At 39.9% G+C, this 23,912-nt stretch overlaps 1 protein-coding gene and 1 pseudogene across 1 annotated transcript in view; one reads left to right on the top strand and one right to left on the bottom strand.

Moving 5' to 3' along the window:
• CAAP1 (caspase activity and apoptosis inhibitor 1) overlaps positions 1-23,208 on the top strand; it is a 79,986-nt gene extending 56,778 nt beyond the window's left edge. Inside the window, exons 5-6 of the mRNA XM_088472616.1 lie at positions 4,172-4,245; positions 22,590-23,208. Of these exons, the coding sequence (XP_088328742.1) occupies positions 4,172-4,245; positions 22,590-22,927 (412 nt within the window). The 3' untranslated portion in view covers positions 22,928-23,208. The remainder of the gene's footprint in view (positions 1-4,171; positions 4,246-22,589) is intronic.
• On the bottom strand, positions 9,024-9,888 carry LOC148523820 (zinc finger MYM-type protein 1-like; annotated as a pseudogene).
• Positions 23,209-23,912: the final 704 nt, after the last annotated feature.

Genomic DNA, 23,912 nt, shown 5'->3' with positions numbered 1-23,912 from the left:
CTCTACTCTGGTGCTTCTAGCACACTCTGGTCTATCTCAGCAGTTTGATGCATTAGCTGAGTGTGCTAGAACCACTAGAGCAGAAAGTGACACCCCAGGCAGGAAAGAGGAACTGCATGGGTTGTGACAGGTGCAAGGTGCTAGAATGAACACTATGCGAATAGTGTATTCCCTTTCCTATTTTCCTACACCCCCCTCTTATTTATACAGGTTGAGTCTCCCATATCCAAAATGTTTGGGACCAGGGGTATTTTGGATAACGGAATATTACGTATTTTGGAATATTTGCATATCATAATGAAATATCTTGGGAATGGGACCCAAATATACACACAGAATGCATTTGTGTTATATACACCTTTTACACACATCCTGAAGGTAATTTTATACAATATTTTTAATAATTTGTGCCTTAGACAAAGTTTGTGTACATTAAACCATCACAAATCAAAGGTTTCATTATCTCAGTCATGCCAAAATAATTCTGTATTTTGGAATATTTGGATATGGGAGACACAGCCTGTACTATACTAGTAAATAAATGGACCCGCATCTGCCAGGTTACCTCAGCCGCCAACTCTCCAATCACTGCCCCCTCTTCCCGTCCCATATATTTACCACCCCTGTTTCCAGTCCTCTTCTCTCCCATCAGTGTGGTGCATGCACATCACACCTTACGTGCACGGCTGATGCAGTGGGTGCCGGGGAGCGGGTTGACATGCATGTGCCACAGTTGCAATTGGATAATCATGCAGATGTGCGTGTTGGTCTTATTTTTAGATCAGAGACCAATTTTTATAATAGATTTACACCTACACACTCCTCTTATATATACTAATAGTATATACAGTTTCCTATACTTGCAGAATGTCCACATACATGTAGCCTCAAATTGGACACAATAGACTAGCCAAACATTTTGCAGCTTACCCACAACATGCAACTTTTTCTTAAAATATGTCTATCTGCTACTGTATACCAATATACACTATTGGGGCACTAAGATGCGCAATTCAGGAAAAAGTAGGAAAAACTAGAAGTCCTATACTAGGGACTCTAGCAACAAATCTTCATGTTGAATCTCCTACTTTATACCAATTCCTTTGCATCACAAAAGCTAATCCTTAGTATATTACATAAGACCCAAAATTCATGCAAAAATACTCAAGCACGGGCGGATTGTTTAAGTCATGCCAAGCGTCTTGCACCATACATTGCAATAAGGATAGATATGAGGATACATCTGTAATTGCTCTACTACTCTCACTTTATCATTGGGAACGTGTGTATTAATACTGCCACGAGATGGCTCTGCAAGCCTTGTTTTTAATATTCACTGTTTGTTCTACAGTACTGTAATTTATATGTCTACTGCAGGCTTTAAAGTACGAAAGAGTGTGCAGAAAATAACACTCCAGGGACCTGAAAAACAGATGGTCATGTTTCTTCTATTCCATTTTAGTTTGTTTGCAAGTAATAGTATTTTGAGCAAGTTATTGCCTATTTTTCCTATAATAGAAATGATGGTCTTTGTAAAGGCAGAGCTTAAGAGTTTGCATTGAAAAAAGGCATATTGCATATCGCTGTGTTTTTAGAAATAGTTTTTCATTTTTACCGTAGGCCTTGCAAACAGCATTGTGTTCGTTTCAGGCACGGGGCCATGTATGATGTGGTGGTAAATGTCAAATGCTCCGCTGTCCTTTCCAGTCAATGTCTGTGTCAAGTGGGCTTATGTAGTACCCCTGCACCACATAACCGTCACCAAGTCTCTGTCCCTCCTGCCTCAGCCATCTCTACCTCGCCTACTTCCTGCACTCAGGTCCCCCTCTACACACTCTTGCCTCATGTCATCTGTCCGTCTCCCCTAGATTGTAAGCTCCTAGGAGCAGGGTCCTTCTCCCCACTTTCTCACAGCCTTCTTCTCTAGCACTTCTATGACAGCCTTCACCTTCCCAGCTGTATTGTGTATGGAGAATTGTGTTGCTAATTGTTACTTGTGCTCTGTTTATAAGTTGGTTACTGTATTGTAATGTAATGTTCTGTGTACCCTTTACTGTATGTATGGTGCTGTGGACCTCTTGTGGCGCCCTATAAATAAAATGTAATAATAATAATGTAGTAGTGCAAGGATGTATCTTATATATACTAATTTATAAATTGCATTAAAATGCAAGTGAAAAAATCCTTCTGGAGTTGATTGCCATTCTATTCGAGTAAAGCTTGCCCCGCACTTTAAGATCCATACAGTCTGTTTCATTTTGGCCATTCACATACTGGAGGAGATGTATTAAAAGTGCACATATCGTACCCATATATCAGCTTTTGGTTCAATGAACTTTGATTCAAGGCAGGCAGCTGTAACACCAGAATGTGTCAGCCTCTAATTGTTCGAAGCACAGCAGAGAAATCTTACCCCGCCAATAATGCGATCCTATTAAGGAGCGCAAGAGCTCCAAACTTCTAAACTGTGCCTGCTCAAGTGGGTGGTGCATGCACAGAAATTATGTGACATTGAGAATTAACAGACATCAGCCTACACAGATGACCACCACCATTGAAGTCACTACACATGCCATTAATCCTGCAGATATGTGAGAAAAAACAATAAGCCACCTTAGTGAGCTCATAATTTTTTAATAAGAGCTGTCGAATTGCATGATGAAAGTGATATTGTTACTTTTTTGTATTGTCTCTGCATTCCTGTAACTGCCTTAATAATACAAATGGATGATCCATAGAAGTGTCAAATTTGGCTGGATCTAGCTTAGTTGACAGTTATCTGCTGATAGTACATCTCCCCCACTGAGCTCCGATCAATCTTTGGGATTCTATGGTGCTTTATTGGTGTAGTGTGATGGCGATCACACACAATGACAATTTTAATCGCTGACCAGCTGCAGTTTCAGCAAAGAACAATTAGAGATTCAAGGTGGACATCCTTTTACATTTTCATAATAACATTAAAAAAAAGAAAGCAGTACACACCACAAGCTTAGAAAACGAGAATGCATTCACAGGAATGAGAGCGAAGGGGGGGGGGGGTGTAACATGAGGCTCTCGTGACAGAAATTGAAGCACGGGGACGGGGTTGGCTACAGAATGCCGGCTTCTGATTTGTAAATTGATACTATAGTAATAATCCCTATTTCTACTGAAAAATGGGTTATCATTGTTATGTAAAAAGACCCCCAAATATGATCACATCATGAGAACACATTTGGACGTTGGCACTTCTACCAAATGTCTCTGCAATTATTTAGAAATGAGACAAACAGCAGGCTGGGAAAGAAGTGTTAATAAGGGAAGGGAGAGTTGCAAGCGGAGATCAATTAGGGAGAACAAGTTTGAGGGCTGTGGAGGTCATCTGTGTCTTAAATAGTTATACTGGACCCATTCCTCCCAACCGTCCTGATTTTAAGCTGGCCATACATCAGAATGATATTGTTCCAACCAGCCATACTATAATGGTATTTAACACATTGCCTATAGGGGGCTGTCTGCCCCTTTCCTGCATGCTGCGGTCGTATTACAATCTCCCCAATGTTAGAAGATATGCCTAACGTCTTCCTCTTTGTAACTGAGCAGGCACCGTTTGTGTGACCCCTTGGTAGACATACTATGTGCATTCATACCTAGAGGCAGGTCATGTAATATCACACAAATAACAGCTGTTCTGCTCTTTCTTCTTTGAGATCCAATTAGGACACTGCGCTAAAGATTCAGCGGTCTGTAATGGAGTGGGTAGGTAGTATTTTTCTTTTTAAAATGGCTGCAGTGGGGGTTTAAGAATACTATGTATGTATTTGATCTATATGGGTAATATCTGAAGAGTTCGATTTTGGGGTATAGTGGTGCTGTTAAGGTTTGTACACTGAATACTATTTTGAAACTATATATTGAAAACTACATTGCAATATTTTAAAATCACCTTGAACATATGTAATTCAAAATGTACAACTGTACTTTTACTTCCAACTGCACCTGACCACTAACAATACATACTGCACCTCTTCTTGTATTATCCTCTTTCAAGTTCTCTCTACAGTGCAGCTGATCTTGCATGGATAGGTATGATCTTCTGACACAACTGCCAGCCAGTCTTGCCTGTGTTTTAAAATGCAGTCCGATTTACTATATATTATGTATTCTTAATTTACTGTTTACTTTACAGATATGACAGCAATGTGGATTCCACTTGTTCCATGAGGGATAATGCAGGATTGGAAGACGCAGATGTGAAAGTGGGTATGTAGAGCTAGGTTATGCTATCTTAAACAGACCAAGATTAATTGTTATTATTTGTTTATTTATTGAGTTTTATAGAAACTATTGAGGGCAGTGGGTACAGAGAATAGAGGCAGTGGGAATACGCAGTGGAGCATATATTTGTGAGTAGAAGAGTTTGTGTGCATGTAAATAGAAGATCATGGGCAATGGAAAGGAATCAAGGAGGTTTAGAGTGATCCAGTGAGTCAAAGGATATGAACTAGATGAGGACGACCTAAGGATGTAGAGTAGGAGGGGCCTCCAAAGAATATGGTTCGATACTTGCAAATGTATTTGGGGTAATATGAATAAAAACAGATTTATTCCATTCAGTAAACTTTCCATATAATGTTGGTGAGGGAGGGGATTAGGTCTGGTCTAAGTTTTTTAAATGTAAAACTTTTACTTATATTTTTTAAGTGCAAAAAAAAAAAAAAAAAATTGATTAGGCACTGGGTGTGCTTGGGGATTTCTGAGATATGTCATTGTACAGATATGGGTATATTAGGACATATTGCGAGTTCTGTTTTTCTTTTGTTCTAGGTTATAAGTCTTGCCTCACATATCAATAGAATGTTAATTCCATTCAGGAGGATAGTTCATTAGAATGTATAACTCTGAGGACATCCTGTAACCAGGAAACCAAATTAACTGAACAGGGAGACATAAGCAGTCTTTTGTCTGTGGCTGCATATTGATTACTAGACTTTTGTCTGTGGCACAGAACACAACAGGGGCGAGCTCGCAGCAGTCTAACCACCAGATGTGACTGCACATAAAGCAGAGATCAAAGTATCACCGTATATTATCTTGTTTTGGTGTAAAATTTAGATTTCTGTAATATCTAAGGGTTCCCAAAATCCTGAAAATATTTCTGAAGTCTATACGTAGGTTAGATGCGATTTTAGGAATCACTAGGACTTAGGCTTTTGGAGAAATTAGGTATCTAACCAATCCCACATCACATTACAGTTCTGTTTGCACGCCTAGTAAGCTGAAAAAATAGATATCAATGTGAACATACCATATTTTATGTAGTCATTACACAGGGGATATTGAGTACAGTTATTTGTATTCAAGTTAAAAATGACATGGGCAAACCTAGGATGGACCCTGATTTATTGAACTGGTCAGCAGAGACTTGGTTATAACCTTACTAGGGGAGGGGGGGGCAGGTGATAAAAGGTATGGGTATTTTTATTTTCTGTGTCTAACTTTGGGGGATCAGTTCTAAGTTGAAGCCTGTACCTGCATTTCCTGCCAGGCCTCCTGACCAGAATAAGCTGCGTTTATGTTCTGAAAATGTTTCCTTTTTATTTGAAATTGCAACATGTTTGTCTATGTAATCTTTAGCAGTTTTTTTTTATATATAATTTTGGTAACTAGGCATTGTATATCTTTTATAAATAAAGTATTCCTTTTATTAGTCTATTTCATATATGCTCCAGAACACCATATTTGAGGAAGCTAATAGATCACTAAGGTTATGCTATAATTATTTGTCAGAATCCGGGGAAGATCAAACTAACTACTTGCTAGTTTGTGTCACCAAGTCTGTGCAATTGTGATAGTGTTAGGGGATCTGTGGCTTCTTTGATTACCACGGGTGGCGGCAGAAGAGAGGTGTATAGTATAACGGGCAGAGTAATAGAATATTCTTTGTGAGTATTATATTTGGCTCTGCCCTCCCTGCATCAGGACTTGGGAATCTGTGGATAGCAGTCCTGATGCTACTGTGATACAGACCATAGTCAGAGTGCAAACTCTAGGATAACTACTGGGGTCCCTGACAGTCACAGTAACAGAGTGGGAGAGTGATTCTGGCATGCATATTTATGATGTAAACTAGCTGTTTAATTATATCCGAACAGTAGAGACCTCCGCATACAACCGTTTTTGTAGTGGTATTTTTGCAGTGGTAGTGGTAATACAGGCATTACGTTTTGAGGGACTGTGTAGTGGGAGAACTGCATGTACAGTACTTGAGATTTAGAATTTACCAGCAATCCTATTGTTTGAGATGTAAGGATTGGGGCTAGCTTTCTGAACTCTTACTTGGAGGATTGGATATACTGTATGATGTTGAAAATTTGACCCTGGGCAACATAGGAGAGTTGTTCAAAGCAAGCAATCTGTCCCACTATAGTGCATAGATTGATTCAGTTATGATAGTGACCCATCTTGCTGGTTAAAATTATATATGTTCTATATCACACAGACCCCCAATGTAGGTATATTGTCATTTTGGAAAAGATTGGCGAGTGATTATTCAATTGTACAAGGAACTCTATTGTAGATTAATATACCTATTTGAGTGCTGTCACCAGAAGCTTTGAAGGCTTATATGATTTATTTGCCAGTTGTTGTTGATGTGAGTTTCCTAAATTGGAATGATTTATTCTAATTTCATTTTAAAATATTGAAATACCAATGAAGGGTGATTGGGGGACCAGAGGCCACTTACATTTATAGATAACATTTGTAAGCTCATGATGGTTGGTACAGATGTGTTCACATGCATCTATCCTCCGTGCGCTACAAGTCGCAAAGAAGTGCGAATAGGATGCACAAGCAGCTTATGCTGATTAACCTATGCGACATGCCTATATTCTGTGTGCTCAACCGTGGGTGTATCTGCATGCAAAATGCTACGTTACAGTGTCCGCAGCTGTGACACTGTAACGTAGCATTTTGCATGCAGCTATAGCTGCAGTCACGCACAGAATATAGGCATGCTGCATATCCTGTTAATCAGCATAAGCTGCTTGTGCCTCCTATTCGCATCTCTTAGCAAATGAGACAAATTTAAAGAGAAAGTCACACGAAAAGACGCTCTGTGCTACCGAGATTATAAGCGCAAGGACGCTAGATGTATGTGGACACATTTGTATATAAGGAGATGTAAACAATGTATTTGTGTGGGCTTGGATGGGAGGGTTATGATTTGAAACACTGTTTTGGGGGAGGTGATTGGTGGGAATAGGTAAATTGTGTAGATGGGACAGGTCTTGCCATAATGCCAAATGAAAGCTAAAACGTACAGGAATAGATAAAGAGGGGCAACCTGTGGATGAGGAAGAGAAGTTAGATATGCTGACACTATGTCGGCAGTTAACATGTCAACAGCAGAAAGTTGACATTGATGGTTGAAATGTTTACATTGTCATAATTTTGAAATTTCCAAGCGGGGTTAGGGTTGCCATTAGGGTCAGAAGGAGAAGAAAACCTCTGAGCAATTATCCAATAGCAGACCCTCCAACATGACCCCTTCCACCCGGTACAAAATGCACTGCTCCTGGACTTCTCTCTTAATTGATGATTGCAGCCAAATGTGGTGAAACACCTGTCTCATCTATTAACTTGCTCAACACATTTGGCTGCGATCATTAATTAGGTGGGAAGTCCAGGAGCAGAGCATTTTTAACATGATTGTGTAGGGGTGTACCTAACTTTAGTTATCCAAGTTCAAGGCATGGCTCTTTGAGTGTGTGCATTACTAAAGTATCCAGTACTATATTGTTGTTTAAACGAGTACAAACCTCTGCGTGTGAAAGTCTAGGCCAGTACAAACTTTCTTAAATCACAGCGCACTAGATTATCAATAGTTTTTTCATGGCACCCCCTAGACCAGGGGTGGGGAACCTTTCTTCTGTCGAGGGCCATTTTGATATATATAACATTATTTGTGGGCTGGTGCAGGCCATGCTCCCTCTGTGTGACATCACACAATCGCCGGTGATTACAGCAATACCGGTGATTACAGGATGCTCCGGGGGCTGTAAGGGCAGTGGTGTGATCGTCTGAAGTGTCCTAAGGATGCTCCATGCGGCACTGCTGCATAGATTTTGGCTGCAGGGTGCCATTCTAGGGAGATGCGGCTAGCAGAGACGAGCTCAGAGGGCCAGACCAAATGACTCCGCGGGCCTCCAGGCCTGAGGTTCTCCATCCCTGCCCTAGACCAAAAGTTTATAATTGAGAAATTCAGAAAACAATATTAAACTAAGTAAATTGTTCTTACTTGTCATCCTTAGGGTCAGTTATATTGTGGTGGACAGGGTTGCGTTTGTGTTTGCTCACATATTTTATGATTGGCAGCCACCAGCAGCAGTTTCGGAACTAGAGTGTGGTAGGCCCAGGTGCAAGAATATACTTTGCCCCCCTCCCCATTCCTGGCACCCCAACATCTGACACAAACCCACAGAAGAAAAACAAGAGACGTTGGTACCTTGTTGCTTTGTTTACTGCCTTTCAAGCATGTGTACAGTACAATATAATATGACCACATACAATTAGCAAAAATGTACAGTAAATATTAAACATAACATTAAGATCAATAAATAGTATATTCATTTTTAGCACAGAGTCTGTTTTCCTTGTTGGCATAAACACGTCTGCTTCGCTTCCTGCCAAATGGCAAGAAGTGATGGGCATATCACAATTTCAAGAGGGACCCAGGTTTCTGAGATATATCTGTCACTACTCTGTCTCTCCAACTCAGAGACTGGCAGTAACACTACTACAAAAATATGAATGTACCGCTTAGAGATGCCAGTATAAGAACATACAACAATTTCAAGAGGGACCCAGGTTTCTGAGGTCTTTGGGATATAACTATCACCTACTGCTATCTGGTAGGAAACTAAGCAGATTCTACACCCATTTTTTTCACGGGATGTTTGTGAGTGCATAGAATCAAATTGTAAAGACAAACCTATTGCTGCTCATCCAAAAATCCACAATAACTAATCTGCTTTATACTATGACTGGAAGTTCATCTTCCTTGCTTTTCGGTCAGCAAATTTGTCAATGATCTTATCTAATTGAAGGTTCTTTGCCCTCTCATTTTCTATGAATAATATTGCTAATCCTTGAAGTCTTTCTTGTCCCATTGTGCTACATAGGTAATGTTTTTAATTATTTTAAGTTTTGAGAATGAACGTTCAGCAGTTGCTACTGTTACTGGGATGGACACAAGCAAGATAATAGCTGTACATACTTCTGGAAAACTTGATGCCAAAATACTATTCTCTTTAATGAGTAACTTTGCCAAATCTTCCACTATAGATAACTTAGAATTTTCTTGTTTTAAGCATGCTCTGAAAGCAAGTTATTGCCCTTAGAAAGACCCAGTAAAAGTCTTTACTGTGATATTTAATTAGCTGTTCAGCATCCTCATAGAGCTGGTCATCTGTTGCTGTCACAAGTAGAATCGCTTTAAACTTTTTGACAGTGGCATCCAGACTCCTGAAACAATTAGACAGTTGTGCCACAATAATATCCAAACAAGCACAGAAAATGTTTACTTTAGAGGATCTTCCTGGATCATCTAGACTTCCATCCTCACACAACTCATCTAATTTGTTTTTTTACTCTTATTCTCCTTTTGGATGCAAACTTGGCCTCCACATTCCACTGTTCAGCCATGTTTATAGCAATATTTTTAGCTTCTTCAAAATTGTTTCTAAACCGCGTCAGTGACTCTATTGCATTACAAATTAACTTTGCAGCATTTTGTTTGTTTGGACTGTAGGCATTTAGAAACAGAATTGACTGTTTCAACAAACCGTTTTTGTTTTTTTTTGAAAGTACTATCTGCACTACAAACTCAAAACATCCTAGCATTTTTTTTTCAAAGCTGCAGCTTCATTACATTCATCTTTATTCTTGCTGAGAAGAGTTATTCTTGTAAGTGCCTTCATTATGTCCTTATACCGGAATCTCAAAGCAGTAAGAGAATCATTCCTTGAAGACCAACGTGTTGGACATAATCTTTTTAAAGTAACATTGCTGCCAATCTACGTGTCAGAGAGAGAGAAGCCAACTCTGATAACATGGCTCATTGTTTGACACTATGGCCAAAGAAAGTGTACACTCTTTTCAAGCACAGCATAGAATGGTTTTATTTCAGGTATACCCCGAATGCAAGATTTAAATTGTGGGCAGCACAATGAAAATATTCTGCACTAGGTTCTCGCCGAGCTATTCTTGCCTGCACTCCTGCATAAACGCCGCTCATATTTGCTGCCCCATCATACCCTTGCCCATGGCACTGATAATTCTAAACCTTTTCTTTCAATACAGTATACTATTTAAGGCCAGCAGCTGTTTGATCAGATACAGCATGAAACCCTAGAAAGGACTCTCGGATTTTCACTCTAGATACCCAGTTAAGCTCATTGCTTTCTAATGTCACATAACGAAATACTTGACTTAGTTGGTCAGTTTTTGAAATATTTTGTGTTGTATCTATAATGATTGAGAAAAACAATTGCTTTGATTTCGTCAACAATTTCATTGTCAATCTTTTTGGCCAAGAGTTCAATAATTTAAACTTTAATCTTGTGACAAATATCGAACAGAATTAGCTGCTTCAAAACTGGGTCATACATCGCAAGAAGTTCAAGAATTGACAGTAAATTTCCATTATTAACATCTCCTAAGACTTCCCTATGCCCTCTGAAAGGGAGATTACACATTGACATTGTTAACGTTACATTAATAAGGCGATCCAATACTTGTCTCTAGAAGTTCTTTGCTTTTAAGAGCTCTCGTTCATTTTCTTCATCAACCATGCCATGCATTCACCAATGTTGAAATACAATGCTAGAATTTAAGTGTTGTTGGGATTTTTCCCGAGTACTTATTCTGTAAGTTAAATGACTCCAATCTCTTATACCAGTCACCCATGCTGCATTATATGCATTAGTATTACAATCAGCAAAGAGCCAACATGGCTCACAGTATGTGATTTAAGTGAATAGCAAAGCCATGCACAAGATATGATTACATCGGCCTTTGTTTTCATAGTGTAATAGGTTTCAGAAAAACAGCGTCCCCCTAGCTTATCTCTCGGAAAGATCCCTTCGGGCTTACATTCACGATCCCTGAGAAATTATATATCTTTTTATTTTATTGTCGGTGATATCTGATTGAAAAATCTCCTCGATCTGTAGGTTATTTGCTTCCTGTACACTTTCCTTCATTTCTTTTCGCTTTTGCGCCCCACTTTTAGGTTTAGCTGGCATTCCTGAAAGAGGTGATCCAAAACAAACTACCGTTGATCACACCCACTGTAAATCAAACGATAACCAATTCCTTGCAAACCTCAGTCTCTCCAAACCTCTGCCCATTCCCTGTTTTCTCTTACCTTTATTGTTCAGATATGAAATCTCCCTCTTTTGCTGGCAGCTATTTTGTGCTGGTGGCAGGTGGTAAAATGTATACATGTTGAGCAGATCTACACTTTAGGGACATAATATAATTGCGTAATTTGACAACTTCACTTTCTAAAACGCCCCATAGTAGTGCTGCCAGTTCCTTCTTAACCCCACAGTAGTGCTCCATACCATTTAGAGACATCTCCCAGTTAGGGCCGTCTCTTCCATTGGTCTTGTTGGGCAGTTGCCCATGGGCCCGAAGCTTCTAGGGGCCCGCCAATCTGCCCCCCTGCAGCCGAAGGCAGTTGATACATTTTTTTTATATTTTTAAAAGCCGGCGCACTGTATTCCGATCTCCCCCGACCCCCTCCCCACCCACCGCCACCACCCAGGACTGCAATCAGGGGGTACTACTGGTACTAATGTACCGGGCCCGCAGGCATCTCAAAGTAGTTTGGTAATAGAATAAGCAGTGTGCTGCGGGCCCCGTCAGTCACTGTAACTACTGACTAGCGTGGCAGCTGCGGGGCGGGCCCCCTTCTCTTAGAAGAGCAAAGCAGAGGAGGGCATGGCTTTAGACTGTGCTGTGCTGTAGCTGCCGGGCCTGTCCATCCTTCTCCTATCTGCAATTGATCTATCTGCACTGCAGTTGCTGAATTAAGTTCCCTGTCCCTGCCCCCTCATGCTCTGCCTGGTCTGTCAGAGTCCCCGCCCCTTCCTGCCCGGGCTAGCTATCCTTCTCCTGGGAAATCTCCCTGCAGAGTCCAGACAGCTTCCGGTGTGTGAGGGAACAGCCGCCTACAATGCTGCAAACACAGGTAAGGATGTCTCTGTATCCATGTTAGGTAGGGGTGTATACTTATATTACACCTCCCCCCATGTAATATATCAGGGGGGTGTAAACATATTTTCTGAGGGGTGTGGTGGGTTGGGGTGGTAATGTATCAGGTGGATGAGGTGTGTTTAGGGGTATAGTAATGTATCTGGGGGGGTATAGTGATGTATCTGGGGGTAGAGTAATGTATCTGGGGTGTCACCACCCGCACCACAAAGATGAGGGCTGAGCTGCGCAGCATGAATCAAATCACTGCGCAATCCTATAATTATAACTGGACAAAATCTCACTATGACTGGGCTTATTGCTGCAATAATGCCATATCATGAGTGAGTAGGTGCCGCAGTGCATTTCTTTGCCCAGGACCCACACTGCTAAGACAGCCCTGCTCCCAGTGTCTCTCCAGACCCCTGCCCATTCTCCATTTTTATTTACCTTAATTGTTCTGATAGGATGTCTCCATCTTTTGCTGGCAGCTATTCTGTGCTGGCGGCAGGTGGGTCCTTTGTGCTGGCGGCAGGAGCTTTCAATAACTTGACCACTGATCACTGTAAGACAAATTTATTTTTCAAATTTGCAACATTTTCTGAAACGCCTAAATAATCATTCCAATCAGCGTAACAGAAGTCTGAGGTCACTACTCTGTGCTGCTGCTGCAGGACCCTGCTCCTTACACTATACAACTCAGTCTGTTCCTTCCTGCTACCTCCATTCCCCAGTATTTATTTTATATATTTATCAAGGGGCCCAGACCATGCACTCGGTAATGGTTGGCCAAGCTTCTAAGCATGGATCCCTACAACTGCATTCCCCCTCTGGGCCCTTCATGCCCCAGTCCGACACTGGGCAGTGACATGTGAGGTTCCTTTGAGTTTTGTCCTCTTGAGACCTCCATAGCTCATTTTACAATATATCAAGTTTTATACATACACTGTACACAATTTTGGGAAGTTAGTGCCCCGACCCCCAAACAAGAGAAGATTTATTTTCTCCTGTTCACTTACATACTCAACTCTACTCTCATGGGAGCACCTCCCCTTTATTTAGTTTGCCCATGATGGAATTTTCCAGTGGAACAACATACCTATTTTTTCGACTATTTACAGGTTACTTCATGACTGTACCAGTGTTCTGTCCAGCTTTTGCACCGGCTGCACCACCACTAGTTCCACCTCTAACCAGCACTGGTTTTACCTATTACATTGACCATAAATACTGTAATTTGATTTGGTTACAGGTGAGAACTGAGTAATTGAACTCCTTGCTTTGAGCTGTAGAACGTGCACTTCAGGCTGTACCCAAGCAGTCCTGCACAAATTTTATTAGTTTTAATACACTTGGCAATGGTGGGAGTGTATAAACTTAAGATCAGTTAGTAGACTTTGTCACTGTAGAGAGGGTCATTATCTATAATCTCTATCAGCGAGGCCGGTTGTTTATGTTTGTATATTATCAACTAACAACTTAACTATGAAGAATAATTGATGACTAGTAAACAGAAGTCATAATCTCTAGACTAGAGAAGCCAAAATGAAGCTTGGAAGGCAATGGCTGTGATTACTAAAAATTGATTGATGATAAATTCATAGAAGTAAGCAGTTTAAGTTGCCTAAAGTTATGCAACTGGAAAACTATTAATCAAATATGAACCAAAAAAATGTAAGTTTGTCTTCAGTAAGGACTTACAGAGCGAAAATGGAGAATGATGTGGCTAACCAAGGTAAATACAGATATATACTGTAAACTTGAAAGTCCAGTAAGGCATAGCAGCAAGAATGTTCACTGCCCCTGCGGTCGATCAGTTTGATGTACTGTAGTTGGAGCTGAGATGCAAAAGCTATAGATCAAGTTCGTCTGCATTCTGGGGGGAAAGATTTTTGTTTATTTTTTTTCTCTGTTTTGCTGTTTGTTAGATGTGATAACAATGATTTTACTAAAGATCACCATACACTTTGGCTTCATAAGAGATGATTAGAGAGCCACATATATAGCAGATTTTATTGATTCTAAGGGGAAATGTAATAGCCAGCAGGATCCCAGCGAGTCTGCCTGTTTTTTTTAAAAGTGGTAATAGTTTAAAAGACAAAACCCAGGTTATGTAGGAGTAATCTTGAAAACCTATTGTATATAAATAATGGCCGCACATGATCATACCTGCTGCTTACCGTAGCAATTCTGTCTACAACCAACTTTCATTATTCTGTCTCCATATGTAATACATTTTCATGTAAGCATGGCTAGCCCAAACTCAGCCGGTTAGTTGTGTATTGCTAAAGGATAAGAGTCCAATAACAAAGAGATAAAATATAAGTGCATGTGGTTATTAAGCTCTATATGGATAGATACATTATTTTTGATAGCCTGTCCTGATCAATTGTACTATATAATCTAATTTATTTTATTGTTGATTTTACATATTCATTGAGTGTTATGCTTCTATGTAATAAATTTAAACTTTTTATTAAGCACTCCTTCTATATCAGTTAATTCCTATATTGGTCTTTTCAAACCATTTAATATCTATTATCAACTTGATTTAGTCATTTCTTTAGTTGTGTAAGGGTAAATTAGCTGGGTGATGTTTGACAATTTATGCGGTTAAATGATGATGATGATGCAGTTTTTTAATCTACTAAAAAGATGAGTACAACCACAATATTCATTTGAATGTCCACTTTCTCATTATTTGATGCTAAATAAATAAGCAAGAGGTAAAAGTATTTAATAAAGAGGGAAGTTTTATTATAATTTAGAGCTCTATAAATTGGTCAATATGAGACAGCTTTTTATAACCATACAAATATATGGAAACATTTCACGCTACATATTACGGAAGTGTAATTTAACCTTATAATGGAAGAGGTAACGATCTTAACTCTTTAAATTACTGTATACTGACCGTCCCCAGTTGCCCACCAACTTAGTAGGGTCATTCCATGCCATGATCACAGCTTCCAACCCGACCATCTCAGATTTTCATGAAAGTTGGTAGGATGATAGTCGGCATAAAGTAACTTTCCTGTGTAAAATTTATGCTTGCAAGGTCAACTAAATCGAATCATAACTTTGCTTCTAATTGTGGTAGAACTTTCATTTTGGTCTTGTTTTGAAGCTAAGGGATCAGAGTGTTCATAAAAAAAATGTATATTTAAATATTGACTCTTACATTTCAAGGTCGCATGAAGTGACGTTTGACCTTGAATATCTAAAAAAGTGTATGTTTCATTTTTTTGTACATAACGTATGTTATACACTTAAATACAATCTCTTTGGTATACGTTTCATTTTGGGATGCCTTTGGGAACAGGAGTAACAAAATATTAAGTACAGCAGTTGAACCCTTCTTGCACTAACCATGCAACTGGCAAGTTCAGACTTGTCTTTTAGTGTTTCTCTCTGTGTTATAGGGAAAGCCTTCGGTGGGGAATCTGAGCTGGTCTAGTTGAAAAGTTACTTTTTTTTTTTTTTTTTTTATTCGTGATGATTTGGCATGGAATGACCCAATAGCCTAGTTTAGTTATGTATAATAACCATACTGTGAAATAAACTGTTTACATTTTGTTTTTTGAGTTTGTCATATAGCAATATAACAACACCAAAGTTTTGGTGCAGTTACAGAATAGATTAAAAATAAAAACAAATTCAGCTTGTTTATATAAAGATCTTAAATCTGATCTCCACCATAAATGTAGGCTTTTTAAATGCTGGGAAGCACTGGATAAGTTTTGTACTTACTGTATGGTCAGCTTGTATTTCGATGATGTTCCTTTTTATCCCATGTATTTTGGGCTGCAAGCATTTAGTAAATCAGTTTGGCTGTGCAGTTTGAATCTCCTGTATCCAAACTGAGTTCTCCAGGTGGATGATAATTCTCTAAGGGGTCTATGTACTAAGCCTTGGAGATAAAGTACCAACCAATCAGCTCCTGTCATTTTTCATACAGTTTGTAAAGTGACAGGAGCTGATTGGTTGGTACTTTATCTCCATCCACTTTACCTCTCTCCAAGGTTTAGAACAAAGACCCCTAAGCTATACAAAAGTAACGGTACTTCAAAAGTGCAATGTTAGTTTTGGATTCAGGATTTATAATAACTTTACAAACCAGTAAATTAAAAAATTATCTTTTTAACACTGCCTCTCATTTCTAAGGGCATTTTTAAAGAAAACAAATTAAATAATGTTTTAGTACAAGTACTTTGCAGAAAATGGATTACTTAAATCAGACATTTTTAGTATGTGTCAGGCTTCTGCTTATTTTTAATATGCAAGTCATTTAATCTCACACACAAGAAAAAGATAAAGATAGACCAGTTTAATAAAGCAGCTCTCCTATTCCTTTGTGAAGGTAAGTGGCAGTGTTGCTTGTATTAGCTAGGCAAATTAAATGTATAGGAAACAAGATGGCTTCCTGTGGATTGATGCTAATGTTCCTCATTCCGATATGTAGCTGGGATTGCATGTATGAATGTCCTTGGATGTCTGGAAATGTAAAATTAAGACAATATCATAATTTCAATTGGTGATTGGTATGACATAATAAAAAGAGGAGAATTGAATATAGGACATAGGCGGGTAGACAAATGCAATTTACTATTCAAGGTAAGTAATGTGACATAATGCCGTCCTAGATGCTAATTTCATATGGATAGTAAAAGTAGTCCTGATTTATGAGCTAATAATTATATGTTGCTACTGTTTAATATAATGTTTTACTTGATAATATTGATGAGCTGAGAAATGGGTGGAATAATTTATTCAAATGAATGTGTGAATAATCAGACTTCTCATCTCCTACATGTAAATGTCTCAAAATTAGCAGCTTGTAGAAGTTAAGAAAAGGCAAGAATGTCTGTTTGATGTATTAAATTTTAATTTTATCATGAAACTTAATCTGTTGATCAAATGGAACTTTGTACTGTTTATTGATATTGCTAATATATATATATATATATATATATATATATATATATATATATGCTATTGTTCTTTATAAACTAATATATTGCTTCTCTAAATTTAACAGTAAAGCCGTGTATCCACTACACGATAAAATGAACGATAACGATCGTTATCGTTTAATCACCCGCAATATCGTGCAGTGGATATGCCGTCAACGACCAGCGATGTGTGCTCCCACTGGTCGTTAACGCCATCGCTCATCGCCCAAAACTGCTGTCCAACCTGACGATATCAGGGTGCGCAGGTTCGGGGATGAGGGAGGGTCACAGCACTGAACGATATATATCGTTCAGTGTGGGTTCAATGTCCACTACACAATATAATGAACAAAAACAATGTTGTTAATTTAAACGTGTAGGGGATGTACGGCTTAAGAAGCTTCTTAGTTACTATGAGCAACTTATCCACTTTATCTCTCTCCTATGCTTGATACATCTCCCCCAATGTATATTTGTTTTTGTTTTTACAGTTTTTATAGGTTCTCATATTTGCCAACTTTTTAAAAATATCACTCAATTACAACACTACCAGCCTTAAGACATATGGCAGAAAAACATGTCATAGGTAAATAACCAGATTTAGAGGTGGTCAGGAACAAAATACATTTGCAAAGTCAATTGGGCAAGGCTACATATAGTGACAGCACAGTATACACATTTATTTTAACCTAAGAATCATATATAATACTTATACACACAGGGCTATTTTTCTGGAAAAATAGGTTCAGGAAACTGAGTGGAGCTACTGGGAGTGGAGCTATGGAAAAAAATATGCGCTTTATATACACTACATTATACAGCCATGGCCAAAAGTTTTGACACACAATATTGGTTTTCACAAAGTTTGCTGCTTCAGTATTTTTAGACCTTTTTGGCAGATATTACTATGGTTTACTGAGGTAAAATTACAAGCATTTCATAAGTGTCAAAGGCTTTTTATTGACAATTACATTAAGTTTATGCAAAGAGTCAATATTTGCAGTGTTGGCACTTCTTTTTCAAGACCTCTGCAATTCACCCTGTCATGCTGTCAATCAACTTCTGGGCCACATACTGACTGATTCTTGCCTAATCAATGCTTGGAGTTTGTCACAATTTGTAGTTTTTTGTTTGTCCACCTGGCTGTTGAGGATTGACCACAAGTTCTCAATGGGATTAAGGTCTGTGGAGTTTCCTGGCCATGGACCCAAAATTTGTTTTTGTTTTTTGTTCCCCGAGCCACTCCGTTATCACTTTTGCCTTATGGCAAGGTGCTCCATCATGCTGGAAAAGGCATAGTTGGTCACCAGACTGTTCTTGGATGGCTGAGAGAAGTTGCTCTTGGAGGAAGTTTAGGTATCATTCTTTATTCATGGCTGTGTTCTTAGGCAAAATTGTGAGTGAGCCCACTCCCTTGGCTGAGCAGCAGGGCCGGATTAAGGTCTGTGGGGGCCCCTGGGCAACAAACTTGTGGGGGCCCCTATATACCACCGTCCCCTGGAGTAATGCCCCTTATGCAGTGCCCTCAGTAGTGGTCCCCCTATGCAGTGCTCCCAGTAGTGCTCCTTATATAGTGCCCCCAGACCCAGTAGTGGTCCCCCATATGCAGTGCCCCTTATAGAATGCCCCAGTAGTGGTCCCCTTATACAGTGCCCCCAGACCCAATAGTGTTTCCTCCTATGCATTGCCCCTTATATAACTCCCCAGTAGTGATCCCCCTATACAGTGCCCTCAGTAGTGCCCCTTTATATAGAGCCCCCAGACCCAGTAGTGGTCCCCCCCATGCAGTGCCCCTTATATAATGCCCCCAGTAGTCCCCCCTTATGCATTGCCCCCAGAAGTAGTCCCCCCTATACACTGCCCCCAGTAGTAGCCCACCCCTATTCAGTGCCGCCAGTAGTTGTCCTATGCATTGCCCCCATGAAGCGGCCCCCCCTATGCAGTGCCCCTTACACACACCCAAAAAAACCACACAACTTACCTGAAACCCCACTCCTGACGCGACTGCCGCTGTCCGCTCCGGCTCCTCTTCTCCTGCAGTATGGGAGAGACGTCAGTGTGATGACGTCACTCCCATCATCACCCGGGGGGAGCCGGAAGACAGAGCTCATGAGTGAGCTCCAGTCGGCTCCCTCCATTGAAGCAGCAGCCAGTGAGAGGGCCCCCCGAGGCTACTCTGGCTGGGCCTTCTCAGGGCATCACCACTTAATACACATAGTTACTTTTCACATCACCTCTTATGTTTGTTTATTATTTATGTATTTTTTTCACATATATTTTAACCTCTCATTCCACACTTATTGATTACTCGCACACATCTATACTTTACACTGCACTATCACTCTTTTTCCATTTTCGTATGATGCCCTGGGGGGGGGGTCCTGGGCTGGACGTTTCTTGGGGTGCACTGCGCCCTGGACGTGAACGTCTTAGTGTTAGGGACTGCTAGTGACAGAGAAGCCGTGAAGAGGCCTAGCAGCTTCCCATGTATTTGCAAATGCATGCAACCAATATCTCTGATTTCTATTACCATATAGTATTCATATGTTGTTGCTAGTACAATTCAGTGTGCTGAGGAACAATAGGGGGTTAAAACCCCCCTCTCTTTTCTACTTGGTATGACCCCTCCCTTTCATGCACCGGAAAATAGTACTACCAGATTGATTGAGCAGCTGCCATTTTTTTATTTTTTTGTTTGCTTTACTGTTGGCATAACACAGGACTAATGGTAGCGATCCTCTTTCCTTCTCCCGACAAGAATTTTTCCAGATGCCCCAAACAATCTGAAAGGGGATTCATCAAAGAAAATAACTTTACCCCAGTCCTTAGCAGTCCAATACCTGCACCTTTTTAAGAAAATCAGTCTGTCCCTGATGTTTTTCCTGGAAAGAAGTGGCTTCTTTGCTGCCCTTCTTGACAAAAAGGCCATCCTCCAAAAGTCTTCATCCTGTGTCATGCCAACAGTAAAGCATCCTGAGACCATTCATGTGTTGGGTTGCTTCTCAGCCAAGGGAGTGGGCTCACTCACAACTTTGCCAACACAGACATGAATAAAGAATGGTACCTGCACATCCTCCAAAAGTAACTTCTCCCAACCATCCAAAAACAGTTTGGTGATGAACAATGCCTTTTCCAGCATGATGGAGCACTTTGCCATAAAGCAAAAGTGATAACTAAGTGGCTCGGGGAACAAAACATGGAAATTTTGAGTCAGTGGCCAGGAAACTTCCCAGACCTTAATCCCATTGAGAATTTGTGGATATATATATATATATATATATATATATATATATATATGTGTGTGTATAGAGAGAGAGATAAATATAATGTGTGTGTATTTAGAAAAGAAGGCACTCAAAAGTACTTTAAAATAAAACTTTTCACATGGAAGATACATTTTGTCCCTGGACATTACTTCATACTTAATAAGAGGTTCAGATATAGGTAGAAATATAAAATCTATATAGTAATGTACAAGAGATGCTGGTTCTGTGAGTAAAACAAAATAAGAGCCGTCCGGGTCCTATCATACTTACAAAGGTATGGAGGAAACGGTTTGTGCAGGCTAACATCCGTGGCTTTGTGAGGCACTTTTTTCCATCCTACTGTAAAATATTACTGATTGGGATTGTGAGTTGACAGTCTAAGGATGTGTTTATAGAAATGGTTTTCACATGTCAATGTGAAAGCCATTTCTCAAGATTCCTGTTGAAAGTATGTCCTTCACCAACACCAATGTGTAGACCAAGGTATCGAAGACCTGTTTAAGGCTTTGACAAACTAGGTTTGCCAGGGGAGAGGAAATAATGGTAACAGTAGTAATTCAAATTTCAAGATTGTGAACCCATATAACATAAGAAAATTATAATGAAGATTTTGAGTAATCCAATTAAAAATAAATTAAATCATACAGTCCCCACCCGAGTGTAATGTTTATTAAGACCCACAGAATAGAATGCAGGATTTTGTTTTTTCTCCCCTGAGTATGTATTTCTTTTAATTTCCTAATATTATCCCTCATCTGTTTCTTTGTAGGTGCATATGATTAGGGTAAGAGCACCTATTATTTTTATTATTTTGTCCTACTGTATGTATAGGCAGTTTGAAGTGTGCAGAGCTCCAGTTAAACTGCAATGTAAAGCTTGTGCCAAACAAGTCATAAAGCCAATTTACCAAACTAGCCGTTTTCATGGTTTTTGATTCCTTGCTATTCTCTGCCCTACTTAAAACTTGCCAGACTCTGCGAGCAGGATCATTTTCTTCCAACTCTGCCTCATTTCCTTATTTTGAAGTTCAGCGAAACTAAAACAATAATATTGCTGAAATCCTGTCCTGTTAAAGACCAGACACCTTTGCAGCATCCATTTGAGATGCTTTCATAATGATGCATGGAAAGGTCATCTGTTGTTACTTTATCATATTGGTGGATTGCCTTGGCACTTTTACATGTTGCCATATCGATACATCTAAAACCTGAAATGTTTGTGAAAAAATACTACACAATATTATTGACTTGATTCTTCCTATGTAGAAATAGCAAAGGTTATCCCCCAGCACTCGGAATGATATCAGCAATACGATTTGAAAAACGACATGATTCTAGATAATTCAGAGATCTCAGTTGCATATGTTTGCAAAAATATGTTAAAGCCTCGAGGCCACGTCATGGCATCTGATACTGATCATTTTAGATATGTTTTTGTATGTGCCATTATCATGTGGCCTTATATTGGGCAATTATATGCCCCAGATTTTATGTTATTATTTTTAGGGATGAGTTTGTGGCAGGGTGCTCCCTGGGTTGGTATGGCTGGACTGCTTTGGGATGGCACACTAGAACACTCTATTTAGCACTTTATTAACACTTCTACTAACACAACTTTATTTAGCATTTTAATTGCACTCTTCACCTGTGTATCACCATTTCACACATAGCCTTTGATTTATTAATAATATTATTAACACTAACTAACAGCTTAGTCTTTCACTGGTGTGCTGACCTGGGGTGGCTGGCCTTTGCTGGCTTTTTGGGGTTCCGCGCCCTGGACTTTGACTTAGAAGTTGGAATCTCCAGTATCAGAGATGCCGTGACGTGGCCTGGAGGCTTAAACATATTTTTGCAAACATATGCAACTGAGATCTCTGAATTATCTACCACCATGTAGTTTTTCAAGTATTATTGCTGATATAATTCCAAGTGCTGGGGGATAACCTTTGCTATTTCTTGTATAGACTAACCCCTCTCTTTCATGCACCTGAGTGAAATTACTAAGGTGATTGAGCAGCTACCAATATGCATTGTCTTCCTGTATAGATCCACAATCTTAAATTGTCATTCATTTCTGTTCTCCTACAGCATATGCACTTTGTCATATTTTGCCTTTTTTATTTTAGGTAAGGGAGAGGACTATGATGTCCTCAGTATTAACGCAGATACATATGACAGTGACATAGAAGGTGCGAGCTGTGAAGATCGTATCCATGAGACACCTGTTACAACTGCCAATAAGGTGGCTGGGCAGCCTGATGACCTTGTGATGGACATTGAGAAAAGCGTTAATGAAATCCTGGGTTTGGCTGAGCCGGTAGCAGAAGAAGTGACCTCTGCCACTGTTGCTGTGCTCCCTGAGGAAGTTCAACCATCGGCTCAGCAGCTTGAACTGCTTGAACTAGAGATGAGAGCTCGTGCAATTAAAGCCCTCATGAAGGCTGGCGATGTGAAGAAGACCTGACTTTGAAAACTTTTATTTGCTGTTTAATAAAATGCACCCTTATGTAATAGGATTTTTAAACTATGTTGTGTTGTAGATAGGTTACAGTAACAAAGTCCAAATTGCATTTTTACTTCTAAAATGTTTGTATTCATTTAGGCTTCATTGCAAAAATTCTTATTGGTGAACAACTTGTTTTGGCTTGTGGCACCACTTTTAGGAATATGAGCCTTCTCACTTAAATATCACACTGCAGCTAATAAAAATATACATTTAATTTTAATAAAATTAGACACATTTTACTCAGTTGCCATTTTCATCTTATTTCTACTTTATAATGAAATATTATGGTCACACAATTTGCATGTACGGTGCTTGTTGATGGGAAGAATATATGTCCCAGGTTCTTAACTTCTGTGTGGTAATATGGCCACATTATAGAATTCTGCTTGTCCCATTACCCATAGTTGAGGTCCCGTTTGAGAAAATAACTATGGGTTTGGTCATCTATTAAAGTCTGCCTGGGGTCATCAATATATTTCTATTTCAGGATCCATAGAAGGTCCACAGGGTGACCTTGGGGTATAGGTGATGCAGAGTCATCCGGGCACCTTACGCAGTAAATTTTTCTCCCAGGATGCAACGGGTCTCCCTCTAACAGCCCCTGAAGTTTGAAGATTCTTCTAGTGCGGACAGTCCAGTGGAAGTTCGCACTGCCGCGTAATCACCCCGCTGGTGCCGAGACGCCGGTACTGATACAGGGATCTCGGCGGGCCTCTGGGGTCTTGGCTAGCAGAGACCCTGGAGGATCCCTAGACTGTGGCCGGACACTACGGGGCAGCAGGTAAGCGACACACACTGCGGTGTTGTGTGCCGAATTGCAGTCTTTTCCTTCAGGGCTGGGGACTCCCTGGGGTTGACAGCGTGTGGAACCTGGCACGGAGTCCTGCGCTTCCACAAAGCTGCCTGGGACAGCGGGCTGGAGTTGGTGGGAACGCTCCAGCGT

The sequence above is a fragment of the Taudactylus pleione genome, unplaced genomic scaffold (assembly GCF_031769625.1).
Source record: "Taudactylus pleione unplaced genomic scaffold, aTauple2 ptg000127l, whole genome shotgun sequence".
Taxonomy (NCBI): Eukaryota; Metazoa; Chordata; class Amphibia; order Anura; family Myobatrachidae; genus Taudactylus; species Taudactylus pleione.
The sequence above is the reverse complement of the archived record's forward strand: the minus strand, read 5'-3'. Positions and strand labels throughout refer to the sequence as shown.